Source organism: Danio rerio, chromosome 4 (assembly GCF_052040795.2).
Source record: "Danio rerio strain M-AB ecotype USA chromosome 4, GRCz13ab, whole genome shotgun sequence".
Taxonomy (NCBI): Eukaryota; Metazoa; Chordata; class Actinopteri; order Cypriniformes; family Danionidae; genus Danio; species Danio rerio.
The window spans coordinates 59,152,773-59,171,988 of record NC_141024.2 but is presented as its reverse complement, the minus strand read 5'-3'; the positions used below and the strand labels follow the sequence as shown (position 1 = coordinate 59,171,988).

The window sequence follows — 19,216 nt, the reverse complement described above, 5'->3', positions numbered from 1 at the left end:
TGCTGGCGCCAGGTGAGCTTATATACTCAGTTGATTGCTTATGCCGCTCACCTGCGCAGGCTTGCGCTGCCAATTCACTCTTAATTGGCCCGTTCAATACTCTTTCAGACGAGTAGCTTCTGAACCGAATCTCCCAATACGTGGATTTTAACAATCAAATCCACTTATAGTGCTTCCGTTCCCCTCCTCAGGGAACGAAGGGTTACTTTAGTAACCTCGAACGTTCTCCTATAGCAGGTAGCAGCTCTTTCAGTAATTTTGTTGGAATTGAGTCCAGCATACACGTAGCTGGTTTAGAGCTATTTATAATTTTATCTAACTCTTCATGTTCTATGATTTTGAAGCAGTGTAGGTTATTATTATGATTCAATAAAATATTTACAGGATTTGGAGTATAAGCCGGTGCAGAAAGTTTGGCATCTCCTATTTTCTGTCTAAAGTCTTCTATTTTATTACTGAAAAAATCCATGAAGTCATCACTACTAATTTGCGGTGGAGTAGTTTGTTCCAAGGATGACCGATTATTTGCTAATTTAGAGATGGTGTTAAATAAAAATCTAGGATTGTTATGATTATTTTCTATCAGTTTGCGCAGGTGCTCGGTCCTGGCAGATTTTAGAGCCCTCCTATAGCTGGACATATTGTCTTTATAGCTGGACATATTGTCGATTCCCGGCCAATGCAAGTGCTGTTTTGTGTTGCTACTCTTCCAGCTCTGGGTAACAGCCTTGCATCAATCACACCCCACTAGGGCTGCAGAATAAGCATAACAACATTGGTGGTTCAGTGGTAGATTTCTCGCCTGCCATGCAGAAGACCCTGGTCCGATTCCCATCCATTCCAGTTCCTGTTTTGTGTTCCTACTCTTCCAGCTCTGGGTATCAGCCTTGCAGCAATCAGCATTGGTGGTTCAGTGGTAGAATTCTCACCTGCCACGCAGGAGACCTTGAGTCGATTCACGGCTAATACAAGTGTGGTTTTGTGTGGCTCTGGTTAACGGCCTTTTAGACAACACAAAGGCAAGGAAGAGCATGGGTCAGCATTGGTGGTTCAGTGGTAGAATTCTTGCCTGCCACGCGGGAGACCCGGGTCCTATTTCCGGCCAGTGCAATTCCTGTTTTGTCTTGCTACTCTTCCAGCCCTGGTTGTCAGCCTTGCAGCAATCACACCCCACTAGGGCTGCAGGAAACGCATATCAGCATTGGTGGTTCAGTGGTAGAATTCTCGCCTACCATGCGTTACACCTAGAGTCGATTCCTGGCTACAACAAGTGTGATTTTGTGTGACTCCTTTTTCAGCTCTGGTTGACGGCCTTTTAGCACTCACACAACACAAAGGCAAAACACAACATCAGTCAGCATTGGTTGTTCAGTGGTAGAATTCTCGCCTGCCATGCGGGAGACCCCGGTCCGATTCCCAGCCAATGCAATTCCTGTTTTGTGTCGCTACTCTTCCAGCTCTGGGTAATAGCCTTGCAGCAATCAAAGCCCACTAGGGCTGCAGTATAAACATGTCAGCATTGATGCTTCAGTGGTAGAATTCTCGCCTGCCACGTGGGAGACCCGGGTCTGATTCCCGGCCAATGCAAGTGCTGTTTTGTGTTGCTACTGTTCCAGCTCTGGGTAACTGTCTTGCATCAATCACACCCCACTAGCGCTGCAGCATAAGCAAATTAGCATTGGTTGTTCAGTGGTAGAATTCTCGCCTGCCACCCTGGAGACCCGGGTCTGATTCCCGGCTAATGCAATTTCTCTTTTGTGTTGCTACTCTTCCAGCTCTGGGTGACAGCCTTGCAGCAATCACAGCCCACTAGGGCTGTAACATAAGCATATCAGCATTGGTGGTTTAGTGGTAGGATTCTCGCCTGCCACGCTGGAGACCCAGGTCCGATTCCCGGCCAATGCAATTCTGGTTTTGAGTTGCTACTCTTCCAGCTCTGGGTATCAGCCTTGCAGCAATCACACCCCACTAGGGCTGCAGTAAAAGCTTATCAGCATTGGTGGTTCAGTGGTAGAATTCTCACCGGCCAGACGGTAGACTTAGAGTAGATTCCCGGCTAATAAAAGTGTGGTTTTGTGTGGCTCCTTTTTTCGCTCCGGTTGACGGCCTTTTAGCACTCACACAACACAAAGCCAAAAAAATCGGTCAGCATACGTGGTTCAGTGGTAGAATTCTCGCCTGCCACGCGGGAGACCCGGGTCTGATTCCCGGCCAATGCAATTCTTCTTTTGTGTTGCTACTCTTCCAGCTCTGGGTAACAGCCTTGCAGCAATCACACCCCACTAGGGCTGCTGTATAAGCATATCAGCATTGGTGGTTCTGTGGTAGATTTCTTGCCTACCACACAGAAGACCCGGGTCTGATTCCCGGAATATGCACTTTCTATTTTGTGTTGCTACTCTTCCAGCTCTGGGTAACAGCCTTGCAGCAATCACACCCCACTAGGGCTGCAGTAAAAGCATATCAGCATTGGTGGTTCAGTGGTAGAATTCTTGCCTGCTACGCGGTAGAGTCGATTCCCGGCTAATACAAGTGAGGATTTGTGTGGCTACTCTTCCAGCTTATCAAGCAAGTTTTTATGCAGCGGATGCCCTTTCAGCCGCAACCCATGTCTGGAACACACACACACACACTAAAGACAATCTAGCCTATCCAATCCACCTGTACCGCATGTCTTTGGACTGTGAGGTAAATCGGAGCACACGGAGGAAACCCACGTGAATGCAGGGAGAACATGCAAACTCCACACAGAAACACCAACTGAACAGAGGCTCGAACCAGCGACCTTCTTGCTGTGAGGGGACAGCACTACCTACTGCGCCACTGCTTCGCCCAGCATAAAAATGTACATAAATAAATCACAATTTAAATGGACAAATAAATAGATATGTTTGAATTGTGTTTTTAAATGTCATTTAATTAAGCAATAAAACAATGCATTACAAATACATTTTAAATATATAGATAAATAGACACTTTTATTACTGTATTTTTATTTAATCCATGTTTTAAAGGCTGATTAACCAAACACTTTTCTCAAATTAAAAATAAATCAAGTTAAAAATGGCTCTGCTGTTATGAACTATTGTTTTCCTCTGTTAGGAAAAAAAAGACAGTTAACAGTTTTATCTAGATTAAATGACCCTGGTGATAAAGATTTTCTTGGAGATATAGAACAAAATGAACTTCGTATTTTGCCATCAGAGTTAGATTACTATTATACAGAAAAAGCTAAAGGAGCTTTACGATCTAGAGTGAAATGGATAGAGGAGGGGGAGAAAAATTCTTCATATATTTTTTTAATTTAGTAAAGCAAAGGCAAGCTTCAAAAACTATTAATAAACGTAGCATAAATAACAATGTAAGTGAAGAGAAAACTTTGATTGATGATTACATCTATTCATGTTATTATATGAATCAAAATTTAATGAGAGTGATTGTGACTTTTTCTTTTGCTTTTCAAAAGATAAAGTTTCTATTATAGATGACAGCTTCCGTGAAATGATGGAATCTGACATTGTTATCTCTGAACTTGATGTTGCTATTTCTCAAATGTTCAATGGAAAATCCCCAGGTACAGATGAAATCACAGTTGAGATTTATAAACATTTTTGGCCAGAGATGGGATTTTTAGTTTTTGAAGCACTTAAGGAATGTATAGAGAAAGAGAACTATCGACTTCTATGAAGCAGGGTTTAATCATTTAGTTCTAAAGCCAAGCAAAGGCCAATTATTTTTAGACAATTGGAGACCCATAACTCTTTTGTCCAATGATTTTAAATTGCTCTCTCATGTATTTGCCAATAGACTCAAAAAAGGTATAGGCGAGATAATTAATGAAACACAATCAGCTTTCATTAAAGTGAGAAGTATTCACAATCATATCAGACTGATGCTTGATATGCTCAATTATAGGTATTTAATTCCTCAGACAAGTTTATTTCTATTTATAGACTTTTTCAAGGCATTTGATACCCTTGAGCATTCTTTTTTGTCTTTAGAAAATCTTTAGAAACTTTTGGATTTGGTCCGAGCTTTTGTAGGGTAATTTCCATGTTCTATACTGATATATTCAGTAGTAAATCTCTAAAAATTCATGATCTCCTAGAGTTTACATCAAAAGAGGAATCCATCAAGGATGTGCCATCTCACCTTTTCTTTTTAATATAGCTGTTGAACTTATGTCATTATATTAAAAAAAATTCAGAGTACACTTTAGGTATTGATATACCTGGTAGGACTTTTAGTTTAAATCAGTTTGCTGATGACACTCTATTAATTCTTAAAAAAAGGGAGGTGCTCCCTTTAGCTCTTGTCAAAATTTCTGTTTCCTAAAGCTTCTGAATTTACCTTAAACCTAAGAAAATGTGGAATATGAACTATTCAGAATTGTACTTTAAGAGAATTAGAGTGCATTCTAGTAAAAGAAGAAGTTAAATACTTGGTAGTTACCATCACCAAAAATTCTGTTAATAGAGAATGTGCAAATTTTAATATTAAAATGGAAGGGATGGAAAAATCCCTAAATCATTGTCTAGCTAGAGACCTTTCCATATTAGGTAGAATTCTTTTGACTGGGGTTATCTAAAATGATATATTTAACTTATCCTTTATATGCTCCTCCCAAAATAGGTAAATCTATAAATTCAATATTATTTAAATTTATTTGGAAAAATAAATCACATTATTTACATAAGAATCATATGATCAAAGAGTATGAATATGGAGGTTTAAAAGCTATTAATTTTGAATGTCTTCATGGCACTTTTAGAGTTAAATGATTGAAAGAGTGTTTAGCTAAGCCTTATTCAATATTGTATCATATCCCAAATAATTTGTTTAAAAAAATGGTGGCCTTGAATTTGTATTAAGATATGATTATGATTGTTCAAAACTTCCTTTGACGCTGTCTAATTTTCATAAGCAAGCACTACTTTTTTGGAAAATTATATTTACCCATAATTTTTCTCTCATAAATCCACTCTTTGGAATAAAAGGGCTATAATTATTAACAGAAAATCACTGTTTAAAAGTGACTGGTACAATAAAGGCATTATATTTATTAATGATTTGTTAGACAAAAATTGACTGCTACTATCTCAAAACGGATTATTAAATAAATATAGAGTTAAAATCACAGATAAAGGTTATACTGAAATTTGCGAGGCTATACCTATTGCTTTGTTTAGGTTAATTCAAAGTAATTGTTTTGATCTCCCATTTATACTTATAACTTTTCTTCCATTTTTTAAAAATATCAAATGTTGATATTTTCGATGGTAAATGTAACATCAAGCTTATTTACAAACAATTTAAACGCTTATCATTGGTGATTTTAAGTGTCATTATCTAGGAGTTGTTAAACCCTTAGTAGAGGATAAAGCTTTTACCTTTTATCTTAAATATCCTGTAGCACCAAAGGTTAAGGAAACTCATTGCAGAATTGTGTTTAGGATATATCCTGTGAATTAGTTTATTCAAAAAAGATTTAACTTTGATGTTGATAGATATGCTCAAATCTTCCAGAAACACTCGATCACTAATTTTTTTCTTGTGAAATTACTTTTAAATTCTGGTTTGACATCCATCCTTGGCTTTCATTAAAGATGATTTCAGTCCCCCTTATCGTTTTAGAAGATTTTTTATTTTACAAAGCTGATTACATTGTTCTTTCTCTGATGTTGTGAACTTTATTTTACTAATGGGTAAATGTCATATTCATTGATGTAAGAGGAACAAGTGCAGACCCTCTTTTAGGTGTTTTCTTTCTGAGGTAGAGAAAGTGGCTCAAAGCTTCAAATACTTCAGAAATCAAAGTAAAATAACTGAAGCTCTCTGTACTTTATTTTTAAAATATTTATTGTCATAATGTTTTGTTATTCTTTTGATGTAGATCTTTTGTTGCAGTTGTAACAAATTAAATTTGTTTTATTTATTTTAATGGTAAATATGCCTTGCGATGTTGATTGTTCCCTGTTTTGTGATGTAAACTTTTTTGCAACAATAATAATAAAAAAACACTTAAACTTAGTGGATTAAACAAGTTTTTCAAAATTGTTTTAAAATGTTTGGATTAAAAGTTTTGATCAACTTCAAATACTGAATGTCGATGTATATGAAAGACAGCAGATATGTTGTGTAAAGTGGAAAACGAGAGAGAAATTTATCATGTCCTGACTGCAACAGTAAGTGGCCAAAAAAAAAAAAAAAACTGAACTAAAAAGACTTTTATTTTGGTGTGTTGTGTGACGTCATAAGGCTGCGCCGCTTCCGCGATGCAGTTCAACTTTAGGAAGGTTTGTTTCACAACTTTACACATATAAACCGATTGATTAAAGTTTCAGGTTTTTCTTCCAATATGACATACCTGCTGTTGACTATTATTTTAATTCTTTATACAACGAAGTACTATTTTAATCACAGTAATCGAGGGCTATTGTTTGAACAACAGAAATGTTTGTTTTAATGAAGGTTTTATTTATTTACTAGCATAATGTCATTCTAATATAAGTATACAATATTATATATATATATATATATATATATATATATATATATATATATATATATATATATATATATATATATAAAATAAATGGAGAACTAGTTTTTATTTTATTAGGTCATTTGTTTGTGGCTATTGTTTCTTGCTCAGACTTACCTGATTTATTTTTGTCAATCACTCTCATATAAAGAAACTGTTGAAGCAAGTGTTGAAGAGAAGTTATTTTGTTTCTGTTCATTGTTTTGTTCATTTTAAACAGGATAAAGTGTCCAAACGCAGTGAAAAGCTCCTGCTGAAGCGACTGATCTCCACACTGTTATAAAGATGGCGTTTATTAAAGAGGAGAGTGAAGATGTGAAGATTGAAGAAACAATCACAGTCAAACAGGAAGATCTGCAGGAACAAACAGGTTAATTTTCATTCTCAAAACCAACTCAGTCATTTGATCTTCATTCAGATATATTTTAATAATAAGAATACTAAATTAAATCCATCTTGCAGCCCTGAGTGTGCTGCCTAGTTCTCCTAAATGCACACAAGCACGCATTGAAAGACATGAATCAGTTTCTTTCTTGTCACTTGTTCTCATGTCTTTTGTCATTATTTTATGTATTATTAGTCTCCCATTTTCTCTACCTTCTTAAGGTTATTGCTTTTCTTGTTCTCCTACTGTTTGTAAAGTGTCCTTGAGCACTAATGTCGTTTTAAAATTATTATTGAACGAATCCTTATATTTGCGCGTCACTATACAAATTTATCAGGACTTCGATAAAATGAAAATGGAAAGGATTGGAAGGACATTTGCTGTGCTCTATCATTGATAGGGAAAAGGAAACTCTTTGCTAGATTGACTTTGTATCCAGAAACATTTCCAAATTCTGAAATTATTGTAAAAACTTTTGGAATACATGTATCTGGATTCGACAGAAAAAGAAGATCATCCGCATATTATTATTGATATAGTCAGTCGACTGAGGTGGGCCGGACTAAGGCTTGAAATTCCAGAGCTAAAAAGGAGTCCCACTCCGGCCCTGTTCCCTTCTGCTTTACACATTTTAGAAAAACATTTTGTTGTAATTATGAATATATACAAATAAAAGTTCAATTTACAGCTTTCAAATCTGTCTTATTAATATGATCAAAATTACTTTTATGATCAATTATGTAAGAAAGTCTGAAAACTGGACTGACACGGTTTCAATTTACTATAACTTCTATGTTAAGCGGCTTTGACACAATTTACATTTTAAAAGCACTAGATAAATAAAGATGAATTGAATTGCATCTGCTTAAATGTGTACATGTTAATAGACCAAACAAAATATGATCTGATTTATTTTACATTTACCATGCATCAAAATTGCAGTGTGTGTAGCCAATGTTTCCAGTGTCTTTCCACTTTTCAGCTTTTGATGAGAGTTTTTAAGACTTAATGAAAACATGTTTTATTTATTTCAGACCTGATTGAAGAGAATGAGGGCAGTAAAGAGGAGGAACATCATGTTAAAATTAAGGAAAAAACTCATTTACAGACTGATGGTATTTTGAAAAGGGGAGACAAAAATAGTTTCACCTGCACTCAGTGTGGAAAGAGTTATGGAAGTAAAGGCTATCTTAAGATTCACATGAGGATCCACACTGGAGAGAAACTATTCACATGCCCTCAGTGTGGGAATAGTTTTGGAAGAAAAAGGGAACTTAAGATTCACAGGAGGATCCACACTGGAGAGAAACCATACACATGCACTCGGTGTGGAAAGTGTTTTAGCCAATCATCAAACTTAAATCAACACATGAGGATCCACACTGGAGAGAAACCATTCACATGCACTCAGTGTGGAAAGAGTTTCAGCCGATCATCACACCTTAATGAACACATGATGATTCATACCGGAGAGAAACCATTCACATGCACTCAGTGTGGAAAGAGTTTTGGAAGAAATTTAGATCTTAAGATTCACATGATGATTCACACTGGAGAGAACCCATTCAGATGCACGCACTGTGGGAAGAGTTTTAGCCAATCATCATCCCTTAATCAACACAAGAAGATCCACACTAGAGAGAACCCATTCACATGCACTCAGTGTGGGAAGAGTTTCAACCGATCATCATCCCTTAATAATCACAAGACGATCCACACTAGAGAGAAACCCTTTTCTTGCACCCAGTGTGGAAAGACCTTTAACTACTCATCACACCTTTATGAACACATGCGGATTCACACTGGAGAGAAACCATTTACATGCACTCAGTGTGGGAAGAATTTCAACCAATCATCAAACCTTAATCGACACATGAGGATCCACACTAGAGAGAACCCATTCACATGCACTCAGTGTGGGAAGAGTTTCATCTGCTCATCATCCCTTAATCTACACATTATGAGCCACACTGGAGAGAAACTTGCACTTAAGCAGCGGTCACAATGGACTTTTTCCCCCATGGATTTCCATTCATACGCACGGGAATGTGTCAGACCGGAAACCAAGTTTGTGTGTCAAGTTTCGCAGTTCACTGCATTGCAAAGTTCAAGCTTGGTGAACTCTGACCTGCAAAATCGCATCACTTGACTGTGTGAGACCAATCAAAGATCAAAACATGACCTTTCTGGACAGAAATGTAAAATATGGACCAATAGCTCACTTTTTATGTCTAATAATCTTGTTTAATCCCGCCGCTTTTCACAGCGCCAAACAACAGAATTTTGCATGCTCAAACTCTAGTGTGACTGCAGCTTCGGTGTGGGATGAGTTTCAGCAACTCCTCAGACCTTAATAAACACATGAAGACCCACACTAGAGATAAACCATTAAATGCACTCAGTGTGGGAAGAGTTTCAACCGATTAGCAAACCTTAATGAACACATAAAGATCCACACTGGTGTGAAAGAGTATTTGTGCTTTGAGTGTGAGAAGACTTATTTCAAAATTTAAACTGCACCCGACGTTTCACACTGGAGAGACCGTACAAGTGTTCACAGTGTGACAAAAGGTTTAATCAGTAACACATCTGAAAACACAAAAGAGGATTCACACTGGAGAGAAACCATACAGTTCTGATGAGTGTCTACAGAATTGGACAAAAGTTGCACACATGACATAAGTGCAGCAAAACATTTTCTCATGTGCACAGGATGTTTCATGTCTGAATAATGTTTGAAAAGGCTGAGTGACGATATATTGTTTTCCAACAATCCTACACTGCAGTATCCTGTGTTTACCTGTGTTTACTCTCTTTGCAAGTGATTGTACAGGTGCGGATACATCTGTACTCCACTCTCTAGTGTATTCATGTAGCTAGTGTTGTTTTGGATGATGTTCTCTGTCTGACTCCCTGAATGAGTAACATCACTGGAAAATACACAAATAAATAAAGATAAATTATGAATATTTGATGATTTAGGCAGAGCGACAGGTATTAAGTTTGACAATATTAATACACTTTGATGATCCCAAGACTCCAGATTGGAGTATGTGGTAAATCCTGATTGGATGCCTGCATTACTCATCTATGGGTATATAAAAGTTGTTGTGCTAGGCTGCTAGCTAATCCAGGACGCTGTGGCTACTCAGGAGTCCTCCTGTCAAGACCTGCCATCTCATTAAATCTTTAACCTTATGGTTTTGTTTTGCATTGCTTGTATCATGTAGTTAACATGTTGTTGTGATTATATCCTAAGTTCTTTATCTTCATTATTATCCCTAGACATTTGTTGGTTGCTTTGATTGATTGTTCTATGAGTTACATTTTATAATAAATAATTTGCATTCAGGCTATTTTGTTGGCTCATCTCTCTTTTATGTTGCGACTAAAACAAGCCCCAGATAGCATACAGTTCTGGGCCACATCTGGGCCAACTAAGGCACATATGGCTCACTTCTGGCAATGGCAGGAGACATATGGGCCAGATGTGGCCCGTATGTGTCACAACGGGTGTAGTGTGAGTTGTGGCCTGCTGTATGTGGGCCAGATGTGGCCCGTATGTGTCACACCGGGTGTAGTGTGAGTTGTGGCCTGCTGTATGTGGGCCAGATGTGGCCCTTATGTGTCACACCGGGTGTAGTGTGAGTTGTGGCCTGCTGTATGTGGGCCAGATGTGGCCCGTGTGTGACACCCCGGGTGTAGTGTGAGTTGTGGCCTGCTATATGTGGGCCAGATGTGGCCCGTTTGTGTCACATCTGGTGTAATGTGATCATTTGAAGTTGATCAAAACCTTTAATCTAAACATTTTAAAACAACTTCACAAAAAAGTGCCTTTGAGACATCAAAAATAAATAAATAAATAAAGTTTAAGATTTTTTAATTTAACCACAAAGTTGTTGTATTATTTAGACATTAGACTGTAAGAAATGAATGTTGGTCAAGCTCCTGCACTTTTTACAATTAATCTACTAACAGAAAAACAGCAAACAAACCTCAAATTGTGTCAACACTGTCAAGGACAAATTCAAAGTGTATCTTCATTTCAGTGTGATTAATAAATGTGTATTTTCAGAAAGGTCATGTGTCCCTTTACAAACCCAACTTTATAGATTATTTAAAAAAAAACTATTCGCAATAATGAAATATTGGACAAAACATTAATTTTCAGATAAAATATGCAATCGTTGCACATAATTTTTAAAATATAAATCCAAGATTTAGAATATTTAGTCAAACTTTCAAACATTATTAACTGGCCCTTATTGGTTAATTAAGACATCATACAAGATGTTTTGCTGAGGTTATAAATAATTTGTTCATTTTCATAAAATTTGAACATACGTTGTCGTGTGACATTCAGCAACTGTGAGACAGCGTTCTTACTACTTGTTTTAATATTATTTTGTGGCAGTTTATCAATACTGCCTAGAATACAGGATACAGCAGTAATTCTATTAATATTAAACATTGTTCTTTTTTTTCCTTTTTAATTTAACAACTGCATGTGTAAACTTTGAAGTATAAAAATTCCACACAAATGAATATAATCAAACTTTTTATTATATATTTCACAACATTTAATACATACAGTGCACATCTAATATTATGAGCAAACAGTATAAAACAAAATATAGATTTTATTACACAAACACACACACACACACACATATATATATATAGAGAGAGAGAGATCAGAGCTTGACACCACAAGACTACTGTTGTGAAGAGTCAGAAGGCATTGAATCCATTTGCAAGCTTTATTAAAAGCACACATACATACAAACACAAAGGGGCAATCCAGGAGACAGAACGTGGGACAGGCAAGAGTTCAAAGGCAGGCAGATATCTTACTGGTCAGAATAACAGGCTGGAGATCAGGGGCAGGCAGATGTCTTTCTTAGTCGTAGAACAAGCACAGGGTCAGAAACACAGATGTCCGAAGCAGGGAGTATGGAACGCTCAGAAATGACAGCCAGGCAAATCAAGACTTCGCAAAGAACCAGAGCGTGAGTGTGGTATATATACACGTGAGTTGATGATCTGCACCTGGACCGCAATCAGTGCCAGGAAGCAGGGCTTATGGGAATTTGAGTCCGTGAGTCGAATTAGAATTCAGGCGATGGCTCCCTCTGGTGGTGCACAAGAGGATTGGCATCGCCCTCATTTACAACAGAACCCCCCTCCTGCGAGCGGCTCCTGAAGCGAGAAGGCACCTGACGCCGGGGTCTACCGCGCTGTCGGGGGGCTGGTTTCTCTGGAAACCTCTGATGAAACTCTTCCGTGAGAGTTGGGTCTAGGATATCCCTAGCATTCACCCAGGACCGTTCCTCTGGACCATACCCTTCCCAGTCCACCAGATATTGGAGGGCGCCACCCCGGCGTCGAGAGTCCAGCACTTCTCGAACGAGATAGGCTTCTTCGCCCTCGATCATGACAGGTGAGGGGGTCCTGGTTTCCGATTCCTCCTCAGCCGCCTCCTCTCGTGGACCACCAGCGGGTTTGAGTAATGACATGTGGAAAGTAGGAGAAATACGATAATGATTAGGCAAGGCTAAGCGGAAAGACACTGGAGTAATCTGGCGTAATATTTTGAATGGCCCTACATACCTGGGACTGAGTTTGCGGCAGGGTAATCTCAGAAGAAGGTCTCGTGTCAACAACCACACCCACTGCCCTGGTTGATACGTGGGTCCCTGGCGTCGATGACGGTTCGCCTGAATCTCTCTCCTCCTGACTGCCCTCATGAGATGTCTGTGAGCCTGGTTCCAAACATCCTCACTCCGTTGCAGCCAATCCGTGACAGCAGGTAACTCAGTGGGTTCTCCGGACCATGGGAACAGAGGTGGTTGGTAGCCGAGAATACATTTAAATGGCGTAATACCCGTAGCTGGCTTTATCAATGAATTTTGTGCATATTCCGCCCACATCAGATACCGGCTCCAGTCGTGCTGTTGCTGATGACAGTATGAACGTAGAAATCGGATGACTTCTTGATTCATTCGTTCAGTTTGACCGTTGGATTGAGGATGGTACCCTGAGGTGAGACTAACATTAATATTTAGATTTTTGCAGAGAGCGGAGTTTGCAGCCAGCAGGGGTTTGATGAGATGCCTTCGTAGTTTGACAAATTTTACATTTCTGAACATAATTAATCACATCCTTCGTGAGAGACGGCCACCAGAAACGAGCTTTGACTAACTCCAATGTTGCCGTGATGCCTGGATGCCCCGAGCTGGGAGTGTCATGAACATGAGTCAGTAATCTGGTACGTATATTATTGGGTACAAAAATTAGGTGGTTCGGACAATCTACTGGGGGGTTATTTTCTCGGTTCGCCTCTTGGATCTCGGTAAGTATGTCCCACTGTACTGGAGCCACTAATAAGTTTGTAGGGAGAATGGTTTCATCACTAATTGTGGGTTTATCCTCTGATAGCCTGGATAGTGCATCTGCCTTACCATTCTTACTCCCTGGCCTGTAGGTGACAATGAAGTTGAATCTGGTGAAGAACAAAGCCCAACGAGCTTGTCTGGGATTTAGACGTTTGGCTGAGCGAAGATATTCCAGATTCTTATGATCAGTCAGGATGGTGAATTGCTGATTAGCCCCCTCCAGCCAGTGTCTCCATTCTTCCAGGGCTAATTTCATTGCCAGTAATTCGCGATTTCCAACATCATAATTTCGTTCTGCACTGGTCAACTTACGGGAGAAGAAGGCACATAGGTTCATTTTGGGTGGTTGACCCTGGCGTTGGGATAACACCGCCCCGACTCCTGTATTGGATGCATCCACTTCCACAATGAACGGTAGGTCTGGGTTGGGGTGACGGAGAATAGGAGCTGTGGTGAATTGAGTCTTGAGATCAGTAAACGCTTGACGTGCTTCGGAGGACCAGGATAATTTGTGGGAGCTTCGTTTGGTCATGGCGGTTAACGGTGCGGCTATGGAACTAAAGCCTCTGATAAACCGCCTATAGAAATTGGCAAAGCCCAGAAATCGCTGCAACTCCTTGAGATTTTGGGGTAACGGCCATTGTTGGACTGCCTGTACTTTTGCGTCATCCATAGTAATCCCTTCTGCACTGATGACATAGCCCAAAAAGGCGATCTGTGTCTGGTGAAACTCACACTTCTCTAATTTGGCGTACAGATGATGGTGAATCATGCTTTGCAACACTTTACGCACATGTTCAACATGTTCCTCCATAGTGTTTGAATATATAAGGATGTCATCGATGTAAATGATTACCCAACGATCCAGCATATCCCGAAAGACATCATTCATAAAGGATTGAAACACAGAAGGACAGTTTGACAGGCCGAAGGGCATTACCGTGTACTCATAGTGCCCCCTAGTGGTGGAAAACGCGGTCTTCCACTCGTCACCAGCACGGATTCTGACAAGGTTGTATGCACTGCAAAGGTCAAGCTTTGTATAATATTTGGCCTGTCTTAATTGTTCAAAGGCAGGAGGTACGAGGGGCAATGGATAGCGGAATTTGATGGTGATCTCATTGAGCCCTCGGTAATCAATACATGGACGTAAACTGCCATCTTTCTTCTTTGCAAAGAAGAACCCAGCTGAAGCAGGAGATGTTGAGGGTCGGATGAAACCTTTGGCCAATTCCTCGTCGATATATTCAGACATTGCCTTGTGCTCAGGTTGTGATAGCGGAAATATTCGGCCCGTTGGAGGACTTGAGCCGGGAATTAATTCAATCGCACAGTCACATGGTCGATGCGGGGGAAGTTGAGTAGCTTTTTGTTTACTAAAAGCTTTGTGCAAGTCATGGTACTCAATAGGGATTCGTTCATCAACGGGTTCAGGTAAAATATTGGTGGTTCGTAATGGAATTCTGTGAATGGGCTGGATACACTGCTTCATGAATGACTCACTCCACTGCAGTATCTGTCCGTCCCTCCAGGAGATATGAGGATCATGTCGACGTAACCATGGCAGCCCCAAGACCAGTGGATGATTAACTGAGTCAATAATGTAGAATTGCATGTCTTCAGTGTGTAGAACACCAACTTGTAACTGTAGCTTATTCGTGATCATACGGATGCGTCCTTCACCCACAGGACGACCGTCTAGTGCTTCCACTGCAAGACAGGAATCATATGAGCTGAGAGACAGTTCGTGATTTAAAGCAAATTTCTTAGAGATAAAGTTTCCAGCAGACCCAGAGTCGACAAGAGCAGTGGCATTAATCATTCTTTTACCAAATCTAATAATTACAGGAATCAGTACACTGAAAAGTGCGGGAGCATGGGAAGGACTCACCGATTGAACTGGTGTCGGAGGTCGTACGCTGCAGGTGGATTTCCTGTGCCCTGTTTGGCCGCAGTACAGGCATAGATGATTTTGTAAACGGTGCATTCTCTCCTCCTGGGTAAGACGGGTGAAACCCAGTTGCATGGGTTCATCAGAGGGCGTATCGTTTGAAACTTGGAAATGGGTGCGAGGATTTCTACGGCTGCGAATCAGATGATCAAGGCGGATGGTAAGTTCAATGAGTTCATTCAATTTCTTTCCTTCGTCACGGCAAGCCAATTCAGATTGTAAAGTGGCTGTTAGTCCCTGTCTGAATAGCGTCTCCAGTGTGTCTTCAACCCAGTTAGTTTGAGCGGCGAGAGTGCGAAATGATAAGGCGTATTCTGCAGCTGTGTTACGCCCCTGGGTAAGAGAAAGTAACTGTTCACCGGGGCTTCTCCCCTCTGCTGGGTGCTCAAACACTTCCCGAAACTGCTTAAGGAAATTTTCAAATGTGGGGTAATTACATTCCTCATCTTTCCATATCGCTGTAGCCCACTCCAGCGCTTTCCCCGTTAACAGATTGCATACAAAAGCCACCCGACTAGAATCAGTGGGATATAATGCAGGTTGTTGGTTAACGAATAATTTGCATTTGTAATAGGAAGCCCTTGCAACGGGAAGGTGAACCATCAAACTTTTCAGGAAAAGCTAATCGGGGACTTACGGTAGCCGGAACACTGGAGACATTCGTTGGCTGAGGAGCTGTCATGGTGGCAGGCGGGGTAACTGCAGGGTTCGGATGATGAAGTTGTTGCATAGCTCTCACCAGTTCCTCCGTGAGAGATGTTAAATGGGTGAGTTGTTGATGATGGGTGGCTAACTGAGTGGCTTGAGCGGAAAGTTCAGAAGAGACTTGTGCTAAAGCTGCTGGATTCTGTAGTGGCGAAGTCTTCTGTTGTGAAGAGTCAGAAGGCATTGAATCCATTTGCAAGCTTTATTAAAAGCAAACATACATACAAACACAAAGGGGCAATCCAGGAGACAGAACGTAGGACAGGCAAGAGTTCAAAGGCAGGCAGATATCTTACTGGTCAGAATAACAGGCTGGAGATCAGGGGCAGGCAGATGTCTTTCTTAGTCGTAGAACAAGCACAGGGTCAGAAACACAGATCAGTCCGAAGCAGGGAGTATGGAACGCTCAGAAATGACAGCCAGGCAAATCAAGACTTCGCAAAGAACCAGAGCGTGAGTGTGGTATATATACACGTGAGTTGATGATCTGCACCTGGACCGCAATCAGTGCCAGGTAGCAGGGCTTATGGGAATTTGAGTCTGTGAGTCGAATTAGAATTCAGGCGATGGCTCCCTCTGGTGGTGCACAAGAGGATTGGCATCACCCTCATTTACAACAACTATACAGGGAATGACTTATTGAAGCTTCAGGCATTTCATGTAATTTAATTACATATAAAATCAACAGTGAGTAATTATGTAGCCTACTTTATTTTAATTCTTTAATAATCTATCATATACTAAAATTACATATAATTAAATGAATTTAGAGAGACAGGGAAAGCAGGTTTGAGTTAACAGAAGTCAGAGTTAGTCTCCGAATACTTACTTAAATTATGAGAAGAGAAAGAAGAAGAGGTCCTGTAGTTGTGGCATTACTCGCTGTAAAATGGAATGTTACACTTAGTGTCATTTCAATAACAGCTGTACAAAATAATAAAGACATTTTTCATTAGCATGATCTATTTTCCACACTATGGACATACTGTGTTTTGAATAACATAACTGCATTTAATATAATAGTAAATAGAGTAGTATTCTCCTTACCTCATCTAATTCTTCTATCCACAGATCAGGAATATAGCAACACTGTGATATGAGGTGAATTCAATAACCTAAAACATTCTGAAAGACAAGTTACACAAGTAATTTGAAAACAACAGTGAGTGGCTAAATAATAGAGTTTATGCAACTTACACATAATTAAAATCCAGAAATTATCAATACAAGATTACCTCTATGTGAAAACAGTTGATAGCAGATCTTTTATTGATATCAATATTATTTAGGCATTTTAACATCAATTTATATAATTTAACTTGGTGATAGATGGGAATAGATCACCCAAACTAACAATTCTGTCATTTAGCCTCATCATTTACTTGTTCCAAACATATTTAGCTCTTTTTTCTGCTGAACAATAAAGAGGATATATTGAATAAAGCTGGAAAACTGTAACCATGTCTGCCTTTCTCATCTTTATCCCATTTCTCTTGCCATAATCTTTTAACACCTTCTTTAATTATTGTCTTGATTTCTGATTTGTTAAGAGGAACTTGTATTTCTATTTGGTTTTATTATGCTTGCAATCTGTCATTGACAACATTATTAGACTATTTTATTCACTAGTAAAATCAGACATTTGTCATTAGCCCCTTTCACACATACAGACCTTTCCGGAAAATTACCGGCAATTTTCCGGAAAGGTTGTATGTGTGAACAGGTCCTTTTTGAAAATACCGGTAAATTTGTTCTGGCTATTTTCCGGAAAGAGAAGTTGTAACATTACCGGCAATTTGCCGGAATGCTACGCTGTGTGTATGCAGAAGAAAGATTGCCAGAATAAGCGCGTGCACGTCTAGAACGTGCTGACGTGAGACGTCTGCTTTAGCCAATCACAACTGTCAGACGCATTTACGTCCGCGCAATTTATGAGAATAAAAGCCTTTGAATATTTTTCCAGACACATTTAGCTGCTAGAAGTTAGTCAGATCATGTTTATATGTTCTTCTTAATGCCAACTGTTTAAATAATCATCGATGAGATGCTTATGATAAGCCGTTGTTTGTTTACCTTCAAACTTTGCGTGTGCCAGTGAAACAGCCTGTGAGCGCTTGTACACGCACATATTATGAACATCTCGACATGCGAAAGTGATCCTGCGAAAGTTGTTCACAATATTGATTATCCACAGAGTTTGTAATGTAGTCAAATGCTTACAAATACAAGCGCAGCCGTTTAAGGCTCATTAGTGGTGAATGATGTCAGAATTTACCGGTATTTTGGAATGGTTGTGTGAATGCTTTTTTCCGGAAAATTTCCGTAACGTCCTCGCCTGTGTGAACAGCGCTTTTTTGAATATACCGGTAAAGTCGTTCCGGAAATTTTCCAGATATTTACCGGTATCACTGTGTGAAAGGGGCTATTATCAGATTATATTCAACAATATGTAGGCTAGAGTAGTTATACTGACACTATAAACATTTATTTTCATGCACAACTCTGTTCGCTATGAAAGAAAAAAAAAATTAAATGCTTGTCGTAATCATAACTCTATAATGAGATATGATCATTTAAATGAAGTGCACACTTGCGGTTTTATTTTGACTAAGTGCTAAGTGCTTCATACTTCGCGCGCAGCTCCCAAACGATCACTCTGTGCCACAAACTGAATATTATTTAAAACTGTATTACCTGTTACTTACAACATTTGCAAGTTCTGTTCACTTAAGTAAGCGCGTGCGTGTCTATTATTAAATTGAGCGCACTCTCACGGTCAGCAGCTCACATCACGTGTGATTTTCCGGCTGCAAAAACATCATTATATGACAACAAAAATGACATTTTCAGGTGAATTATACCTTATAAATACAGTATGTGACACTTTTAACATCATTTGGAGGTGTCTATGTCACTGAGCAACATTATGTGAAACAATGAAAAGACTCGTGCGGCCGCCTTTTCTTCTCTCCTTAACTTGAAAATATGATTGACAGAATCGTAGAACTGCTGGATTAAGATCGTCAAGGGGGTTGAATCGAGATCGCAATCTTTTTTCTATTAATTTTGCTGCTCTAATCCCTAATCATAACTCCTGTACAGCAGTCCCACAAAATTCTGACACTCGATGACACTGGAATACCCTGTCAAAAAGTCTAGTGGCTGTCAATGAGCTTTTTACAGTGTCTGCTATAATGTTAATGCTGTTGTTGTGTGTTTACATTGATGAGTAAGGC

The 19,216-nt window shown here is 39.4% G+C and overlaps 4 protein-coding genes across 4 annotated transcripts in view; 3 read left to right on the top strand and 1 right to left on the bottom strand.

Annotated features, from left to right (window-relative positions):
* Positions 1–19,216, top strand: part of LOC110439541 (NACHT, LRR and PYD domains-containing protein 3-like) — a 601,035-nt gene that overhangs the window by 439,915 nt on the left and 141,904 nt on the right. The window lies entirely within an intron of this gene.
* LOC137487265 (uncharacterized) overlaps positions 1–19,216 on the top strand; it is a 176,507-nt gene that overhangs the window by 65,804 nt on the left and 91,487 nt on the right. The window lies entirely within an intron of this gene.
* LOC148682231 (uncharacterized) overlaps positions 1–19,216 on the bottom strand; it is a 155,180-nt gene that overhangs the window by 114,360 nt on the left and 21,604 nt on the right. The gene's annotated exons all lie outside the window — the stretch shown is intronic.
* Positions 6,246–10,285, top strand: LOC110437813 (uncharacterized). The gene is made up of 3 exons (XM_087248997.1): positions 6,246–6,296; positions 6,765–6,914; positions 7,964–10,285. Exons 2-3 carry the CDS (start codon positions 6,830–6,832, stop codon positions 9,076–9,078), a joined length of 1,200 nt encoding a protein of 399 aa, XP_087105123.1. The 5' UTR covers positions 6,246–6,296; positions 6,765–6,829; the 3' UTR covers positions 9,079–10,285.

Coding starts and splice junctions, on each gene's coding strand:
- LOC110437813 (XM_087248997.1), top strand. CDS start 6,830: ATGGCGTTTATTAAAGAGGAGAGTGAAGATGTGAAGATTGAAGAAACA. Junction 6,915..7,963: donor AGATCTGCAGGAACAAACAG/GTTAATTTTCAT, acceptor TATTTATTTCAG/ACCTGATTGAAGAGAATGAG.